Source organism: Parasteatoda tepidariorum, chromosome X2 (genome assembly GCF_043381705.1).
Source record: "Parasteatoda tepidariorum isolate YZ-2023 chromosome X2, CAS_Ptep_4.0, whole genome shotgun sequence".
NCBI lineage: Eukaryota > Metazoa > Arthropoda > Arachnida > Araneae > Theridiidae > Parasteatoda > Parasteatoda tepidariorum.
Genome location: NC_092215.1, coordinates 10,620,867 through 10,642,276, shown reverse-complemented (window position 1 = coordinate 10,642,276; position 21,410 = coordinate 10,620,867). Strand labels below are relative to the sequence as shown.

The following is a 21,410-nucleotide window of genomic DNA, read 5'->3' as shown; positions in this document are numbered from 1 at the left end:
AAAAGAAAAAAAAAATTTACGTTATCATAACATGGAGTGACACTATAGATCAGTAGTAAATCTTCCAACATTAAGTTGTCAACTTTAGCATTCATGGAAGTAAATTAGAACAAATTAAATGTTAAATGCAGAGTTAAATAGAACAAGTGAAAAAAATTTCAGATTATATACACAAAAGTAACAAAATTAAAATTTCTTAGAAACCTTGTCTGAAAAAAAAATAAAAAAGGGAGAAAAAGTGTGTTTTTTTTTTTTTTTTACTACCTAGTAACTTATTAAAATGAATTAGAAAACAGATGGAATGGCCTTCATTCAAATTAAATTATATAGTTGTTAGACCTAAATCTTTAAATTAACGAAACACAAATCTTATTTTTATCAAAGATAATTTATAAAAACTTCAACAAAAAATATTTAATTAATCTAAACATTTTTTGTGGACGCTTGACTGTTCATAACAAAATTTCTTAATCAGTAAATTCCTTATTAAATCATTACTTTGCATGAAGATGAAACATTACATTGATGTGATTGATATAGCAACTTACTACTACACAACAATAACAAGTTTTAAAACAAATTACATTATTTACTATTCTTTTAGAAATATTTTTAATGAAAATGTTATTTATGACTTAACCACATTACTCACATCAACATCTTCATCATCCTCTTCCTCGTCATCTTCATCACCATCTTCTTTTGCTTTTTTCTTCAGCATATAAAGCTTCTTCCATTGATTACCATCTTCACCTTCTCCAGGTTTTCGAAGATTGTATTTAGGAACAGCTCGCTTTGCTTCCTGTTCTTTTTTCCATTCATCTAAAGTCATTTCTCGCATTACTTCATCAGAACGTTCTTCAACTGGAAGATTTTCCCTGTGCAAATCCAAAAAGTACTTGTATTTAGATATCAAGAATACAATAAAATCTGTTACTTGCATAGCTCCTAACATTTATTATTTGAAATGAGATTTTGTGACAGAAAAGAGCTAATATGCAATATAAGAAAAATTTTAAATTGCAAATTTTTTAGAACACAATATTAAACATTAGTTACATCTATTGCAAAAAATTAAAACATACTCAGCCAGTTGTTCACTTTTAGAGAACTAGTTTCTTTTTTTTTTTTTCAGGCATGCCAACTCTCAGTAAACCTTTTCAGGATTAATAAACACGATTGAAACTGATGCACAAACTATCAGTAGATCAAAATTATTTAGATTCAAACTATTGGTACCCTAATATATGACACTCTCAAAACCAGGGGTATGTTAAATCATAAAAATCATCAAACGGAAACTTAATCAAGTTGGTTTTGCTATGAATATAAACACTACGAATATGAACATTAAACTAGGAGCAAAATTAATAAGAATAACTAGCAGCTATTATAATGTTTTCAAAAGAAAAGACACTTTTGTTTTATTTTTTAACATAAATGACAATACAATATCATAAAAAATAAAATAAAAAATGCAAATCATAAAATTTGTTTACTTCTAGTTATTTTCTAGCAGAAAAATTTCTAATCACTTAATACAAAAGTAATTGAGCAAAATCAGCTGTAATAAAGGTGAAACAGGTCAGATTGTTGTTAGGTATAGTAGGATCAAGTTTTAGGTAATCAAGGTAGGTTTTAATGTATTGTTAAAAAATTCAATTTAAAATTTTCAAAAGAAAATGTTTTAATTGCAAGCAAAGTATAAGCAAAATAATATTTTATTTGTGCTAAGAAATATTAAAACAACTTAAATAAATATTATTAAAAAAATGATACAAAACTAAAACCTTAATGAAGCCTCACAACTATTTGTATTTTCTGACGAAAATTGACACCACACTTTTTAGCATAGAATTGCCTAGTACCCATAAATCTAGAAATAATTTCTCTTTAGATTTTTCCTTATCTGTTGCAGCTGTCAATTTCGACATTTTTATAAAGAATACAATAGTTTGTTCTGTTAAAACTCTGAAAGGATTATCATCGTATTAGTTCTCTCATACTCAAACTTTTATAGGATTTATGAATTCGGAAATATTTTTTGGAATAATAAGGTATCAGAGCGATCAGATTCCACTATCATACAATTATTTTTGATTATGAAAATTATGAACAACTTTATAGACACTTTGATAATTGCTTTCACAAATAACAATCATACATCATGATTTGTTGATTTACCATTCAATATAATTTTTAAGGTCATGCTTGAAGCATGTCCCGAGACACCCACTATCTCTTTCCACATAGGCAAAACAAGTACAACCATGATTAAATGAAGCTTAAAAAGATTTCAAAAGAATTTTTCATCTTAGAATAATTGTTTTTCTATTTCTGAGTGTTCTGCCGTTTGGACATTTGAGCTTTCTCTTAGGCAAACTGACTTAGATAAAACAAATTTGCATTGACTGATGAAATGTGATTAATCAATGAAACCTGCGTATAAAGTTTTATCTCTTCAAATATTCAACTGCATCAAATCTATTATTTGAGTGACCAATAGCAGACATGATTATGGCAAGGAAGCACAACAGGGTTCCTACACTATTTTGAGAAAACAATATCCTGACTTTTGCAGGTTTTTCCTGACCTTTTACAATAAAATTCCTGACCCGCCGTTTCCCATTCCAACAAAACTTTTAACATTGCAGTTTCAATTAGTAGTAATATACTACTTAGTCATAAGTATCATATATTGAATTGGATAAACACTTATATATTAAAGTAGAATTGCATAATAGTACTTTATATCCCAAATTATATTTTCAAAAAACTTGTGAAACATGTATTTAATTTTCATGATTAGATTAAACTTTTAGTATGTTTTTGTAGTTAGATACGAAAACTATTTAAATAAAAAGATCAAGAAAATCTGTTGGATTATGGAAATATTATTTTATTTAATGTTAAGTGGAACCAAATGCATAAGTGTCGTCAGGATATAAAGGGCTAATCAAATCTGCGATATATGTATCAATATCCTCAAATAATATTTACTCTTAAAACATACTAGAACATTTGTTACATTAAGTTATTAATTTTTTAAAATCACCAATTCACTTCAAACTGACTTTTCTTTTAAATATTGAAATATAAAGGGGAAAAAAGTCAAGAAAAGTTAATTATATACAAATAAAAATTCAGATAAAAAAGTTATGCAACTTGTCAGAAAAATAAAATCAAAAATATCTTCTTTTTTTTCAGTATTTTTAAATTTATTTCTGTAATACATTAAGCTTCCGGAGAAACTCAGGGGCTCCTATGTTATATAATATTTTTTAACATATTTGGTTGTTTGACAATTTTTGAATCAAGAACATCCAGTTCTGTTGCAGCAGTTTTCGTCAATTTAGATTTTCTTAATTTCAAATCATCTATCTCTTCTTTTATTCGTTTTCTAGAAATTTCAGCTTTTTTATTCTCTTTGTTTTTCCTTTTTTTTTTTTTTTTTTTTTTTTTTTTTTTTTTTTNTGTCTCCATCTTGTTCTAGATCCTTTTACAGCATCTAGCATTTTCTCATTAATGTCTATGTTTCTTATTCCATTCATAAATGAAACATAATCATGCACACGTCTTTGTGAAATAATAGAGTCTTCATTGAGGTTTTCAACCAATAAGCTTTTATTGATTGAAAAACCCCCTTCGACTGTTGCGCTACCATGAGAGAGGATAAGAACAATTTTTATAACCTCCCACAAATTTTCAAGTTTTTTTTCTCGGTGCAAATATTTCGAAAAAAAATTATCTAATCTCTGTTGCTGTGGATTAAACTCTAAGAAACTCTTTTGTTGTTCTTTTTTTTTGGCAGCATCACAAAACAGTGAAAATTCCTTTTTTGCTTTTTCTGCTGTTGTTTCAGCTACACAGTTATTAACATGGAGAATTTCCAGACAGTATCCATCATTTGTTGAGCAATGGATGGATGTTGAATGATCAATTCTGGAACTAAACTTGAAATGCCATGTGTCATACTACACAACAATGGACTTTTTTCAAGCATTTTTTCGACCGTCGTCAAAAGGAATTTTAGCCATTCTAACTTAAAATATCCCTTTTCTTTCTCACTAACTTTTATCATGTTCAGATATTTACTTGCTGCAAAACCTATATTCGCATTATTAACTCTTAATAGATTGTCATTGCTTGTTAAGTCAATACTTGCTATTTTTTTTGCAGTTGTAGCATTGTCTATAACCGACTTTTTTACACAACGCCGCAAAAGATTTTGTGTTAGTTCCAATATACTTGAATATAAGTATGGACTGAGAGGTTTGGAGGTTTGAAAATTTAAAAGAAAAGGTTGAAATTCTTCAGAAATTAGCTTAAAGAATGCTATTTTGGTAGCATTATCGGATCTTTAACACGGTCTTCGACATTTTTTATTGAGATTCCGGTTGGCTGAGAATTTTTTTTCTCTTCTATGTACCTTTTAAGACAAATGTTCCATGTACAAGAAAGAGGAAATTTTCTTAACTGTTGTCTGTAAACCAGTTATTCACACAAAGAGCAATAAGCCTAGCAACCCTATCAAAAATTCCTGTCAGTCTTTGAATGAACTATAGTTTTTTTTTTATTTTCCTAACTATATGAATATGTAAGAAAAATCCTGATTTTTTTCCTGACTTTATGAATATGTAAGAAAAATCCTGACTTTTTAGCTTAATTTTAGAATATCCTAACTTTTGCAGGGTTTCCTGACTCTGTAGGAACCCTGCACAATCACATTTTCATCTGTTTTCAGGCTTAAATTTGACATTTTTGAAAGTAAATAAGAGAGCAGCTAAAAAAGTTAATGTAGTTGATTTTAGGGGAAGCAGGAGCAGTGGCATGCCTGTTACTTTCTAAACATCACTTTTCAATGTAAATCTAAAGCTCTTTAAGTATTTGTAAAAGTATCAGAAAAAAAATTGATCTCTAAATAAATAACTCAATTTAAAACAAATTTTATTTTTAAAATTAAAACACAAAGCAAATTATAAATGATTAAATACTAATAACTGCTACTCTTAAAGACAAGGTTTCCAGCGTGCAGATTTGGATTTTTAAGGAAATTTAAAATTTTCTACAAAAATCAGTTAATATATAAGACTCTTAGGTTGTTTGGGCGATACCAAAAGTCCTTTAAAAATTTAGTGAGTTGTGTTTTTAAAAAAGAAAGAAAAGAATATTGGCTCATTAATAAAAGAAAGATTTAAGACATTTTTGACATACTATTTATCAGAGCTACCACCTCTATTTATAACATTTTCTTAGAGTCAAATTTCAAAATTGCCTTTAATTGCAGTTTTGATCCAAAAATTCGAAGAAAAAATATATTTAGCCATTTTTCATGAACTTTTTGACAAAAATGAACATTAAAATCTGTGATCCTCATATAACTTTTCATACAAAACAGTCGTTTTTAAAGCCACAGTGTTACTTTTTTTATATTATCATAAGTTATATCTAAAATAATGAAAATAGTGCAAAAACTTGGTAAAAAGCAAAAGTAAGAGCTAATCAAAAGTTTAACTTGCATCACAAAAACTGGTCAATAACATTTTTCTAAATAAAACTCCTTCTAAACCCATTATAACACTAAAAAGAATATAGAAACTGGTAAAAAAAATTATAAAAATGAAATTATTGCATTTGGACCCTTAACCCCTTAACGATCGGTTAATTTTTAAGAAAACGGTCATAAAAGTGCCTATTTTTTTTAGCCCTGAAAATTATATAAAAATATGTGTATGAATTTATATATATATATATTCCTTTTTAATTTTTGATTTGTTTTTAGATTGAAATTTTTAAAAATTAAATTTTTAGGAAAAGACTATGATTTAATGTTGGTTTTCCAGCAAGCTAGGAAAATTTAAAAAATATGTGTTTTAAACATTAAAAAAGAATTTTATTAAACTTACATATAAAATAAATAAAGATTAGTATTTCTTTCTTGTATGATAAATTTCAAAGCACCAGATACAGAAGCCCAGGTCACAATCTGGACAATAGTACCGAGTTTCCTTCTTATATCTCTTTTATTTTCATCTCTTCCACAATTACCCTAAAAATATTCTGGTACTGCTATCTGGTACGTAAAATGAGAAATAAAATGTTTTTCGGGCAAAAGAAATGAATTAGTTTTATTCTTATTGGTGCGTTACTACTGTACAAACCTGCCCGTCAATATCATGGGAGCGCGAAATAGAGGGCGAAACCTCACTTCGTCGTTTTCACGGGAGCCTGAAGAAAGGGGTTAAAAAAGGTAGAGCTGATTAAAGTTGCACCATTTAAAAGCACGAAATCCAGCTCTGTAGTGCATGTGTGTAGTGCTCTGTAGTATAACTAAGTTTGGTTTTCTATTACTGATGACCTTATGATATTATTATTAAAATAAGTGTAATGTACAAAACTACTAGCTTGACCAGGAGCAGAATACAGGGAGCAAGGGTATTTTAAAAGTTAAACGTCAATAATGACAACTGACTGCAATTTTCTCGCATTAAATTAAAATTTTTAGGTATGAATTACAACCACTTATTTTGAACCTTAGACATGTCATACATTACATATGCCTCAGTTGTTCCCACGTTACATCCCACTGTAATGTTCACTAAAATCTCTGATGGATACTTCGTGTTTCATATCAGATTATCTAAATTATAATGTAAACATTTCTTTATTGTGTTAAAAGAAAAACCGGATTTATTAAGAAACAATAAAAAATAAGTATTAAAGAGATAAGTGAAGGCACCTATAAAAGAAATTTAAGATGAAAAATTTTTTGCACACAAGAATACATACGAGGTATGTAAATTATAATAATTAAATGCAATTTCCACTAGACTTTGGAAAGTCCGCTAGACTTTTCCACTAGACTTTGAAGGTCTTAAGGACTTGGGACATCCACATTTTGAGTTTTTTAGTTATTAAAAGCGACTCCCTGTTTAAAATAATACACGTCTTCCACTAGAATCCAATGAAGTCTACAAGATGAAGAAAAAAAAGATAAAATATAATTTGTGATATAAAGCAAAAGATAAATTTTCGACTTTTTTCATCAATCTACCAATATATCTGTTTATAATAATCCCTTCTATTGATAGACAAAACAAAGAATTCAAAAGAAGAGGAAAGAGTTATATTTGAAACCAAAGTTTTAAATTAAGACTGATTTTGACAGTAGCATTATAAAGAAAAAGCAGCAAATTTGATACTCATAATTATTTTCATTCTCTCCTTCTATTCCAAAAAAATTTCTGAGAGAACTTTTTTCTTTTATTTTCAAATTGAGTTTAATTGTGCCAAGATAAATCTCTTGGCATGCATTTTTTTTCCTATGAGAATTGCAGGCCACAGATAATTAGCCTAATTAGCCATAACCTTGTTTTCTCCTCAGAATGCTAACAGTCAGACGGCCATGAATTATTATGAAGAATTACAAAAATATTTATGAAATTATTAAGAATTATTATTAGGATGAAAATATTTATGAAAAAAATTAAAGCATATAAATAAACAATGCATAAAATTAATATAAAATCCTTTTATCATAATAATACAGGAAATAAAAGGTGAAGTAAATAAATTTATATATATATTAAAGAAACTTTTACTTTGATTCATTGTTTTCATTAGTAGATGGTTCCTCAGTTTTTTCAACAGGAATTTCTTCTTTGCCAGGACTTGGAGCACTAATAAAATTAATATAAGTTTTAAAAAAACCATTCATGTATAACATAGCATCTAACTTTGATATACAAATTGAAATTTAAACACCATGCCAGATATTACAAAAAAATTATTTTCCCCACTTTTGGAATAACAGAAAATAATTTAAGCTACAACTAAAAGGATTAAATGCAATCCAGTTTAATCTTTTATGAACTACATAATATTTTGCATTCTGGAGAAATAAGATATCTGAAAGCTAAAGCATAAATGCACTTCTAAAGCATAGATGCACTACCTAAGCAAAGATGCACTTCTAAAATAATATTTAGATATCAAATGTTTATTTATATATTAAGTAGGGTTGTGGAGTATTAACTAAGCATTTTCAAATTTTTCTTTATCTTGTTCGCATATTTATGGAATAAAAGTGAAGATTTTTTAATTCTTTACTAAAAATATTAATCATAGTCAAAAAAGATTTCTGTGAAATGCATTTGAAGGGTTTAGTTACTTTTAATTTGGGGCAAAAATATTTATATAACCTTTTGTTTTAACACTAATAACTTTGTTAAATAAACACTATCAGTTTAAACCAAAAAGAAACCTGGTTTAAACCAAAACAAAACAAAAAAATGCTTCTTTTAATAGAAAAGAAAAATCCTTTTTTTTTTCAATTCTGGGGGAGGCATAAATTTCATTTATGATTCGGTTCTGACTTATTCATTAAAAACATTTTATAACGCTTATATTTGCAACTTAAGTTGAAAATTAACAATTTTTTGAAAGAAATAATTTCATAAATAAAGACATCACATAAAAAGATTCAGATATCAAAAAGGAATATAATGGACAAACACATTTTATTCTAGGCTGCAGAACTTTCAGCTGCTACTTAAAATATGTCAGAACAGATAACTAGAGGGAAATACTCTTTTCTTCATATAAAAGATAAAAATCTTTCATCGGTGATGGCTTGAAGTCTACACATTTCCAGTTAATTGGGTATCAGCTTGCCGGGGAAATTAAGATGATGCCTGCCATATCATAAAATTTTATGGCAATTGGGTGTCAATGGTGATAGTGGCATTTTTTATAGAATATTGATAATAAAATAAAATTTAAAATAGAATATTGATTTTTAATGTGGCACTATGCAAACTATCAGTTTACAGAAATGTCAAATTTTTGAAACATTTAATAACTATACTTACAAAGTCTCAGGAGTGGTATCCCAGGTTGAATCATTCAGCTTATCACCAGATGACCTTTCAATATTAAGTTAGATTAATAGTTTTAATCAATCAAAGGTTTTAATCAAAGATAAGAATGTTATAAAAGTATATCAAATTAATAGTAAAATACAAAAACATTAGTTACAGTGCTTGCCAAAACAGCAGTAATAATTTGAGCAAAATAAATCTAGATATTTTTATAATAAAAAATACATTTCTTTTTTTATTTTATGAACTGACTCTTCTTAAAACAGACACCTTAAAAAATTTATTTTTTTTTATTTTATGAACAACAGATTGATAAGGCTATTCAACACTTATTAAATGAGGGAAATATTTTGTAATATATAGCAAGAGCATTTCTCTTTTTTTTTTAACCCTTCATTACTCAATTCAGCATCATAACAAATTCTCATTTTCAATGTTGTAATGAGAAGAGACTCTACAATTTTAGTATTCATGCTCGTAGGAGCTTCCGTCTGATTTTTCCTGTCCATGCTAAAAATTCTTTTAGTTCTAGCATTATTTTGTGGTACTGATGCATTACTTTTAGCAATGCCATGTACTCTTTACTGTCATTACTATTTTTTAATCGGCTAATTATGAGCCATGCTTTGTCGATTATCTTGATTCCTAAAATTTCATAAGTAAGATAATCAGACTGAAAAAAAAAAGCAAATTCTACTTCTAATATTGATCACCGTCTATCGAGCAGCTAAACATGGGTATAAAATATTTTACAGACAGTAAATCAGTCACCTACATCTTTAAAATGTTTGTTTCCCTTTGTCATAATAATTGACCAAAAGATATAGAGTTTCTTATCAGTCGGTATTTCCATTTCAATCCATAGTTTCTTTTTACTTCACATCTATAATTCCATATTTTACAACTTATTTCTGTACAAAAATTCCATAGTAGTTGGAGGGAATTTACATGTATGTTAGAATAGATGCTGACAAACAATTGTAAAATGAGGGAATGGTCATGAATCGAGTGCATCAAAAAGTAATCACATATATTCGTGAATTGCGTTTCATTATATTGTAATAAATATTTTGGAATTTGAAAGCCATTAGAAAATACCCCAAAACACAATAAACAAATGCAGGAAAAATTTTTAATTTTTCGTAGAATGGGTAATAAATTCCATAGTCTATAGCAGGGGTAGGCAACGCGGCGCCCGCGGGCGCCATGGCGCCCCCGATCGATTTTTAATGCGCCCTCGCTGGACTAATGTAAATGTATGATAGCCAGAGTGATTTACTTAACTCTTGTCAAACGGCGATATACAGCAAGTAGTCAGTTGAGTTTAGGATTGTGCATGATTATCTGTAAAATATGCGCCCTCGGTGATTTTCAAATTTAGTATTGCGCCCTTAAGGACAAACAGGTTGCCGACCCCTGGTCTATAGTAACAGAAGAAACTGTGCAGAAACTATGAAGAATCTGTAGTAATTGGAGTCTGTAAATATATAACATGTAATATATCACAAGCACTATAAATTTTAGAACTTTTTTCCATGTAGTTGAAGTTTTAGTATGGTCTGAAATTACCTTATAGTTAATTTACACCTTCAAACAGAAAATCAAAAGACTAGCAAACAGCAATGAAACTAGAGCAGAAAATATCTTTCAATATCTAGAACTCCGATATAACTCAATACCAAAAAAAAAATTTAGTAAACATTAACTTTTTAAATGTACAATCTGGTTAGAAAAGTTGTGAAAAACCAATTTATATCTATATTACTATTTAGGGTTGTATAGTAGGGAAATAAATTTAATAAATCCTTTAAAGCTTTGTGACAGCATTTAAAATAAAGAATCATTTGGTATTTTTATCTTCAGAAGTATGTCTAACAATATTCCTATTTTATGAATGGGGTTCTAATTAATATAAAATGTAAGAGGGTGTTAGATAAATTACCCTCCTGAATTTGTTGGTTTCTGCACTGTTTGCTGCTGGCTGGGTATCATTCTTATTACAATTTTGAAAAGTATTATGATTGTTTGTGATGTTTTTTTAATCGACTAACCTAAGAGTTTTCATGTTCAGAAATAAAGATCTCTTAGAATTATTAACGCATAAATATCGAGTAGTGAAAAAAATTCAATATTAAAGCTCTTATTTTTGCTAGGTTTAAAATTACCTTGAACAATAGAATCTTCAACTGGCTGGATACAAGGAGCAGAATATTGAAAGTAGAAAAAAGTAACATCGACTCATGTCTGAGAAATAAGGGAGCTGAATAACCATACGGATGTTTTATTAGCCAAGCTTAAACAAAATCCATTTATTTAAAAAAAGGAGTATGTCTTGTTGTTGCGGCAATGTTTTTAAATCACAAAGACAACAGCAATAAATGAAACATTCAAATTTAAATGTCAAGTTTCATCACAAACATTCATGATTTTACAGCAAGGAATACAATCTGCCACAACCCAGATACGCTCAGTTATCAAATAGTTTTAGAAACGAGTGAAATGAAGCTTCAGAGATTATGATTATACAAATCCTCCGAATTAAAAATTAAGGAGTTCTTAAAGACCTTTTTTAAGGACTACCAATGTGGACACTGCTGATATTAAACATTAGCTATTCAACATTCTTAGATATATATAATGCTGGAAAGAATGGTCCCATCCCCTATATTTAGTAATTTCCTAACAAGGATATTTTAAGTTCGATTTATTAGAATATTGAATTAAATTCAACAACCTGCGTTACCGATGCTTTTGTTTACGTTTCAACTGGAATGGACGAAGAGTGGCGTAACTCATGAAGAGAGTGATGTAACTCGTGGCACTGGATGGCGGTCATTCAACTCTATCAGTGATCGACACTTATCCAGAGCTTCGGGAAGGTTCACCGCTTGATTTATAAGGTGTTTTCAAAACAATTTCTATCTTCGTTTTTATTCTTTATGTTGGTCACACTCTTCACGGTAGGTTAGCGAGTTAGGAAGATGCCGGAGGGCAAATACGTTGTTACGGAATATCCACCAGTATGCCAGAAAAAGATTTTTTAACTAATTGTTTTGAAAGTTAATTGTTTGAAAGTTTTTTGAGATAAATAAATTATGATTTATTTTTAAAACTAAGTCTTCATTCAGGTATGACTTTTCACTGCTACTCTGCTCCTTTCCCACCTAAAGGGAAACAAAGGGTTATGAGCATAGCAATGCCATAACGGAAGATTGGAAAATACTGCAGACTAATGTGCCTGGAAGACGAAGGGGGTGAATGGGTATAGAAATTCTGATTTTCAAAGAAGGATTTATATTAAAGTAAAAATGGCTACCTACCAGATAACTCCACAAAACTCAACCAATTATGCAACAAGGTCGACAGATGTCAGGTTCCTATTGTTAGAAAAGAACTGCTTTGATATTGTTGACGGAAAGGAAAGCGTACCAGAAGAAGGGAAAGAAGAAGCTGGAAAGCGTGAGGTTGATGACTTCAAAGTCAGACAGAAGTTAGCGTTATCGATATTGTACCTAAATACAAGTGAAAGTTATAGAAAAGTGATTGAGAATATGGATGATCCTGCAGAAGTATGGAAAATACTGAAGTAAAACTTTAGGCCTGATATTAGATCGTTTCACATGTAGCTGTTTAATGAATTATAATCCAAAGAAGTGCCTCCAAAATGAACAAATTACTTTTTCATTGAGGTTGAACGAATAGCAAAGCAAATTAAAGCCATGGAAAAGTCTGTAGAAGAAGTTTTCTGTTGCTGAGAAACCTGCCGGCAAAATTCAACCCTATAGTTCAAGTAATATTAAGATGGAAGGATGAAAATTTTCACCATGAAAAGATCCTAGTGAAACTGATAATTGAAGAATCAAAATTGAATATTTGAGACACAGAGAAGACAAAAGTGCAAAACCGGAAATGTTTCATCTCCAGAGATCAAGACTCAGATGTTATATTTGTGGAAGATACGGTCACCTACTGCGGAAATATTGTAATCACAGATTTGGCGAAGCATCTATGTATCATCAAAATACGATCACAAACAGCACAAGGTATCGCCGACATCATCATCATGGTGTGCCAGGTCAAGGTATTGAAACAGAGGTAACCAAAGTAAAAAGAGTGTATCACCTATCACCTGAGAGAAAGCTCCAAGAAAAAGGTATCATTAAAGTATGTTTCAACACTTTTTCTGGAGGAAGCCAATTTAACAAGAAATGTGAATAATAGTGCATGGATTTTAGATACCGCTGCAAGTAATCACTTTTGTAACAATAAAAGTTTATTTGTTGCACTTGAAAATGTTAAAAAGGAAAGTTTAGTTTTAGCTGTAAATAATGTAAGTTGTTCTATTGAAAGAAAAGGAAATGTAAAAGTTTATTTTGGTAATACTGAACGTAATGTATAAAAAAAACTTTTATTTACCTAAATTAAGACAAAATTTAATATCTGGTCCTATGCTTCATAAGTATGGTTTTAAATTTGTAGGGCAAAATGGTGAAATTAAAGTTTATAAGAAGGATTCATTAATGTTTAAAGCTAAACTTGACATGGGTTGTATTATATTTATCCTAAAGTAGATGTAAATGAGATATAAAGTAGATGTAAGATGGGAAAAATACTGCTAATGATAAAGCATATAATGTCACAAATCAGTTGATATGTTTGTAAGACACATAAATTGGGCTGAAAGATGGTTAGACCGAAAAGTAAAGACAATTCATACAGATAACGGTAGTGAATTTATAAATCAGTTTTTTGAACAGTTGTGTTAGAAAAAAGGTATAAAACATCAAAAAGCAAACATCTACAGACCACAACAAAATGGGTCAGCTGAGAGGTTAAATAAAAAAGTGCTCAATAGAACATGTACTATTTCAACAAAGAGTAGATTAGATAAAAAAAATTTAGCTAGATGCACTTTTATATTCTGTTTATGTCTGGAATATCATACAGGTCTATCAAAAACTCCCATTGAGATATACACTGGATAAATATCTACAGTATGTCATTTTCAAAGTATTAGTTCAGAAGTGTATATTTGAACACCTAAACTTTTGAGAGGAAAATTAGAACCTAAGGCAGTAAAGGGCATTATGATAGGATATTTGATTGAAACGAAAAGGTATAAAATATGGATTCCGGAGGAACACAGGGTAATTTAAAGTAGCGATGTTGTGTTTTCTAAGTTTCAGCAGAAGTCTAATGGAACAGTGCTGGCACCCGTTTGTCCCGATTATCCAAGGGTTAGTCAAGAAGATAATGAAGATGAAGTGACAAAACTGGAAAGTTCAATCTCATCTAAAACAGAATGCGATACATCTAGTGCTTCAGAAAACGAGAGTGAAGGTGATAAACTAAGAGACTCAAGAAATCCTGAGGAATCATTGTGCCGAAGAGCAGCAATACCCAGACCCAATTGTTCTAGCATTTCATCTATTGCTGAGTCCGGAAAGGGTAAGCAACTTAAATTAATAAGAGAAGTAGAAGATTATTGTAAACATCAAAATCTTGTTTTTCGCAAAGTATTTGACTTTAGTGGTAGAAATAAACTTGAAGGGTTCGTAACATCAAATCCCAGTGTATCAGGGATATAGATAAGATCAATAAATGAAAATGAGACATAACTAGATGTGATAATACCACGTACTTACAAGCAGATGGAAAAATCACTACAGTTTTCGTCCTGAAAAATGGTGAGGGATGAAGAGTATGAGAACTTAAAATCTAGAAATGTGTGAGTTTTAATAGAGCTACCTCCAAATAAGCACAGGCTTGGTAGTAGATGAGTTTATAATGTAAAACAGGGTTAAACCAAGTTGTTAACTGATTGTTTGCTCAGGGGTACACCCCAAATTAAAAGTGAGAGTTATGAAGAAACTTTCCTCTGATGGTAAATTTTTCAGTTGTAAGATTTTTTTCTTCATTGCTTGTAGTATGGTTAGGGTGAAAACACTTACAATGTGACATAACCGGAGCATACTTATATGCCCCATTATCTGAAGAAATCTATGTGAAACAAATCCCGGAGTTTATGATTAAACAGGAAAAGAGAGTTTTGTATGCAGATTAAAACACGTGGATTACAAGAAAGTGGGAGAGCCAGATATTTTGAGCAAACTAAAATTTTAAGTGAAATTGGTTTAAATAGTTGTATATGTACTTATAATAGTTGAATACTTTCCATTTACATGGATGATATAATAATTTTTGGCGAGACTAAGAGTGATATACACAAAGTATTAAGTAAGTTAAAACACAAATTAGATATTAAAGTTCTTCAGAAAACTAAATGTCTTTTAGGGGTGGAATTTGATGAGTTAGATGGATGTTTAGTTATACAATGAATTCCCTATATTGAGGAAATATGTAAGAATTATGAGAGTTTAAAATTACCCATTACATCTTCGCCCATTTCAAAGGGTATTTAGTAAGCGTCAGTATCTACAAAATAGTGATGAGCAGAATTGCATGGGTAAATTGAAATATTGAATCATTTTAGGATGTTTGAAACTTTTAGCAGGTCAGACCAGACCTGACATATCTTATGCAGTACATATTTTCTATCAGTTTTAAAATAATCCCGAATTGGAACAGTTGAATGGATTGTTGAAGTTGTTGTGATACATTAGCAAAGCCTGAAATTATAAGTTAAAGCTGGAATGTAAAGGAAGTGGTCTTTAAGCTTTTCAGATGTGGATTTTTTAAGCAAACCGAGAAGAGAGTATCTATAATAGGAGGATAACAAGGAGAACCTTTAAAGACACATCAGTGAGTTTGTCTACAATCGAGGCAGAGTTTATGATAGAAAGTATTAAAGAATTTACTTTGCTGAATAACATTCTTAGTGAGTGTTCAAAATATTTCAAATTTAGACATCGGAAACCAACATTAATAGCCAATAATCAGGCAGCTATCGACTTTCTTAAATCTCCAATAGAAAATTATCAAACCAAACATATTGGAATAAGGTACCACCATGTAAAAGAACTTTTTTATAAAAATGCCCATGAGGTTAAATTTGTAAAGGGTAAAAATAATTTCTCAGATGTTTTCACTAAACCATTATCTCAATTTAAATTAAGAAATTTTGTAGAAAAGTGTTTTTATGTAAGAGTAATTAAAATTTGAGTATAGTATTTTTGAGGATTTTTTTACCACTCTACCACAGTTAAAAGTTTAAACTTTAAATACATATATAATGTTTTGCTATTTTTTCATTATGTAAATAATTTCTAACATATCATATTGTTGGGTACACATGCTGAGATAATGAATTTTGAATAAGTTAGCGCCGCAGCACAAATAAAAGGCTAAATGTTAGGAATGGGAGGTGTGATAGATTTGATAATTTATTATTTTCATTTTTGATATCATTAAATTGTAAATAAATCGTGTAAATAAATCGTGAAGTCATTTCGTCAACACTTTATAGTAATAGAGTTTTTCCAAGGTAATCTCCAATTTAATATATGTACAACCAGAATTCTAAAAGTAAAATATCGCAGTAAATCTGTCTAAATGTTGAAAATGTGATAAATCGGGGTTCCCACTCAACCTCAGAAATATAATTCTGACTTTCCAAAAATATCACGAAAATTTTAATGAAAATCTAAATAATATTTTATCTATACCATGCAATTTTTTATCAGACAACTTTGATTTTTTTCTTGCAATGTCAAATATTAGATTTTGCGAGCAAAGAAATATCATTGAATGAAGATAGAAACATTGAAGTTTCACTAAAATGTGAAATTTTTATAACAAATAGTTGTTATAGATGTCAGAATTACTTAACTCTAATCGCAATAACTGATTACTGTTACTGACAATTTTGAGACTGGTTGTTTTCCAGGTGTATAAGAGTTTTCCAGGGGTTTTTTTTTTAAAAAATTTCTTTTTTTCCTGACTCTTCCATACTCTTTAGAGGTCTACTTTTAATACTGTCAAAGATTATTTTAAAGAGAAAAATATTCCTCTTGCAAATGTTATGTCTGTAACCCCTGATAGAGCTCCTGTAATGGTGGGTCCACATCTTTGATTTATTGCCCTTTTGAGGAGGAATCTGATATTTTAGCTGTTCACTGCAAAATTCACAGACAGCATATAGTTGGAAAAAATCTCAACAACCGCTTGCATCAGTCATCTCTGCTGTGAATAAAATTCGCAGTAATGCTCTCAATGACAGCTGTGTAAAAAAACGATGAGGAATTCAATCGCTTGCTACTACAAGCCGAGATTCGTTAGCTTTCCAAAGGTGTCTGCCTTAATAAGTTTTTGAATCTTTTCAACTCTGTGCTTGAGTTCCTTGAAGGCAGAGATGTAGCTCTGAGAGACAGATTGCTAGAATTTAAGATAGACCTTGCAAACATGACAAGATTTATTTGCAAAATTTAATGGCGCTAATTTATAACTTCAAGGTGAGGAGCTCAATTTGATCACTACAAAGCCAATTTCTACCCCTCTAAAAAAAAACTAATTTAGTGGAAGCAGAATTTTGGTAGAAATGAGCTCAGCCAATTTCCCATCTTATCAGTTCTTAAAAAGACCAGCGAAATTCTTTCTGTTGATACACAAGAATACTGTCCACACTTTGATTATTTGCACATAGACTATTCTGACCGTTTTAAAGATGTTTTGTCCCTGGAAGTCCCTCAATCGGTTATGAACCCTTTTGTGAATATTGAAGCAGCAAAGGTTTTGATTCAGGAGGAATTGGTCGAACTTTTAACTAATGAAACTTTGAAAGCTAGCTTCCAGAATGTAGATAGTCTTGCAGACTTTAGGACATCAAGGTAACATCAGTCACTTCTACCCTGGACTGTGAACTATTGTCAAAAATATTTCAATTGCCTGTCATCCCACTGACATAGTTGCTTGATTATTTCGTTGATACAGCTTTTTCAAAGGAATAAATTATCTTAGGATATTTTCTTAATTATCTAATTTAGAATAAATTTCTCTTTTTAAAACACCATGATTCTAAAACACCATGATTACGAATCACAATGTTTAATTTTATAATTACGTGAATACCAGTCAGGATATGATACTTATTGTAACAGGTCTCCAAAAACCAGTTCACAACTACAGATATTAGAGTCTTTTATTGAAAATTTTATAAAAATATTATTTTATTGTATGTATGCTTAATGTAAAATATTTAAAAAAAATGAGAAATAAAATGAACTTGAAACACTATTGTAAAATAAACTTACTCGAATTCCTCATCCCATGTGGAGTCTGGTTCCCGCTTACGACTACTGCAATAAGGAAATAAATTATTTAATCTAACACTACAATAAAAACTTTAAAAAAATTAACATTTTATGTATTCACAAATTGTAAATTAATTCTGATGAATGTATCAAGGTAGCAATGTGAAAATGTAAACAACCATGTGTCAGGATTTTTAATTAGCTTTTTTGTACAGTTAGTAGAAAAAAATATAAAACAATTGAGGTTTATTGTCTATATGTTGCAATAAAGAAAAAATAATTATCTTGAATAAAATAAATAATCAAAATAAAGCCAAAATTTGATTTAATTCTTTTTTAAAGATTAGGGTTTAAATAATATCTTATTTAATAGTTCTTTTGGATTACTTTCTAGGAAAGCATGCAACAAGGGATTAATTTGGTAGCCCAAACATGTTTACCATAATCTTAGCCAATCTTTTTTTATACTAAATAATCCTGGAAATTTTATTTTCTCATATTAATAATTCACTTTAAAACTTTAATAATCTTAAGTTATTTACTTAAACCAACTATTCTGTAATGGAGCTGAACCCACCAGTGGTTTACCAAAAGAGCAAAATTGGAAGAATGTTTCTCCCCTATACATAATTTCTCTATCTAATAACATGGAAAAACCAGTTTACCTATGTGGGGAAGACTGCAGGTTAAAATACAACTTTTTAAGTACAGAACCATCAGTGTGTTAAACTTTTTCTTTTGTATAATTTTGTATTTAGTAGCATTGGGTTGTTAAAGAGACTAATATATTTTGATTAAAAAGTTTTCACATTTTTTTTAAATTTTAATTAAATATTTCGTAAATGAATTTTTAAAATATGCATGTTGAAAGAAACTCATGTGGAATGGGCACTTTGAATAATAAGAGATGTCATATGCAGGATGTTCAGACATTTTCAAATTGCCTTACTTTCTTTCCCTGTAAGTCTAATATTTACCCTGTATCGTGCAGATAATACACTGGTGGACAAAATTAAGAGACGGAAGACATTTTCTTAAATATCTCAAAAAATACTGAATATAAATAAATGAAATTTGGTATGGATATAGCTTAGTCCATGATAATAAAGTATGCAAAACAAAAATGAAAGTGCCATTCACTGGCAAGACCTATTGCCAATAAATCCAATGTAGTGTGAACTTAAGGATAAAAGATGACAATAAAAGAGAGGCTCCTACAGTGAGTGTTGCCTCTAGTATGGTGTATGGTCACTCCTGACAGACAGACAGCATGCACAACGAGTATGCATGCTGTAAATAAGGGAGTTAAGGAGGACTTGTGGAAGACCCTCCCATTCTTCCACCAGAGCAATTTTTAACTCCAGAATGTTTCTGGGGGGAGGTTGGCGCATCGCAATAGCTCAATCAAAGAGCATCCCAAACATGTTCAATAGGATTTAGGTCAGGGGATTTGACTGGTCAATCCATTCTTTGAATATCCTCGCTTTCCAGATACTCATCAACCATGAGAGCCCTATGTGGTCACGCATTGTCGTCCATAAAAATGAACTCAGGACCAACAGCACCCCTGAAAAGACGCACATAGGGCTCTAGGACCTCCTGCCTGTACCTCTGGGCATTCACGGAACCATTGTCAAACATATGGAGCGGTGTGCGGGTATCTTGCATGATACCTGCCCAAACCATGAGTCCTCTACCAGCATAATGGTCCCTTTCGATAATGTTGCTGGGATGGTATCGGGTTCCAGGTTCCCTCCATATCAATAACCGTCCAGAATCAGGTTGTAGACTGAATCCGGACTCATCGGTGAAAAGAACATTAACCCATTGAAGCTGTGACCAATACTGCTGTTGTCTGCACCATTCTGCACGCACTATTTTGTGGGAGGGAGTGATTGGGATGCAAATAACGGGCTTCCTGGCATACAGCCCTCTTTCATGGAGTCTCCTGGAAGCTGTCTTACTCGAAATTGATGATCCTATAGCAGCCGCGAGGCCTCTAGACAATTGAGTGGCTGTAACCGTCCTCTGGCGCTTAGCTGAAAGGAACAAATACTGGTCTTCATTGGCCGTTGCAGCCCTCGGACGACCTTGTCCTGGTCGTTTGCATACTGTCCCACTAGTTTTAAATTTACTCCACAAGTTGAAAATAACGCTTGGTGTTATATCCAATTCCCTAGCAATCTGAGCTTGGAACTGACCTGCCTCAAGTCTACCCACAATTCTCCACCTCATACCTTCGTCGTAAACGATGATGTTCACTCATTTCACCTAAAACCCAGCAAGAAACAACAAGATTATTCAAAAAATGCACTAAAATCTGCAACTGTCTCTTCACCTGCTGGCTTACCAACGCCCACAAGAATACGTAAACTTATCTCAGGGCCAATAGCGCTACAGTGACCATATATGGCAATCAACTGTCCAGGTTTAGAGAAATGTGCGAAAATGCTTTCCATCTCTTAATTTTGTCCACCAGTGTATTTAATATTGTATTTTATTAACTAAAAAAATACTTCATAATTTAAAATATAAAATCAGAGTAAAATAAATATAATATTAATGGACATATTAATATTATAAAATAAACACTATGGATTTGAAAATAAGGAAGGTTTTATTCTAGACCTTAAAAAGGGCATCAGGCTAGAAGCTGAAAAGGGCATTATATCCCCCTCAAAAGGAACATCCATTACAAAAAGAAGCATTGCATTTCACAAAAATCTGCATAGCTTTTAAACTCAAAATATACTAAGTTCTCAATTTTATTATTTAAAAAAATCTAATTTTCAAAGAGATAGTTTAATTTATAAATAATTTTGCAGTTAAATTAGCACATTCTACAAACCGGTTTTAAAATGAGTATTTTCAAATGTTGCTTGTCATAATAAAGTTTTTAATATATCAGGACTTTAAAAATCCCAGATCGGTAAAAGAGGCGATCGGAACTGAATCACTAGAACTCTGTCTTGGAGAAAGATAAAAAATAATTAAAAGCTGCAACATTAATTAAGTACTCTTCAAAAAAAGCTGTGATGCATATCAACTTATTGCGAGCTTTGCACCTGTGAAGTAAGAACAGAATAAACCTTCAAGTCCAGTTGTCTAAAAACTATTGTGATTGCTGATGGACTACATATAATCCTTAGCTATGAACTTGCATAACTTCTTTAAGGATACGTCTCTCAGGGTCTCTTAATTTCAAAAAGAATTTGTGCCCAATGTTCATGGATGTCAACACGTGTTTCGATGTTTGACCATTAGTGTTTTAGTAGTTTTCTCTCTATTTCTATAGCTGTTGTGAATTACCTTACCTGTTTTA

At 30.6% G+C, this 21,410-nt stretch overlaps 1 protein-coding gene across 1 annotated transcript in view; it reads right to left on the bottom strand.

Annotated features, from left to right (window-relative positions):
- The window catches only part of LOC107448332 (SERPINE1 mRNA-binding protein 1), a 38,081-nt gene that overhangs the window by 4,064 nt on the left and 12,607 nt on the right, over positions 1–21,410 (bottom strand). The window contains exons 5-8 of the mRNA XM_016063860.4: positions 18,089–18,133; positions 8,871–8,924; positions 7,602–7,679; positions 653–878 (exon numbers count right to left, since the gene is read on the bottom strand). Coding sequence (XP_015919346.1) covers positions 653–878; positions 7,602–7,679; positions 8,871–8,924; positions 18,089–18,133 — 403 coding nt within the window. The remainder of the gene's footprint in view (positions 1–652; positions 879–7,601; positions 7,680–8,870; positions 8,925–18,088; positions 18,134–21,410) is intronic.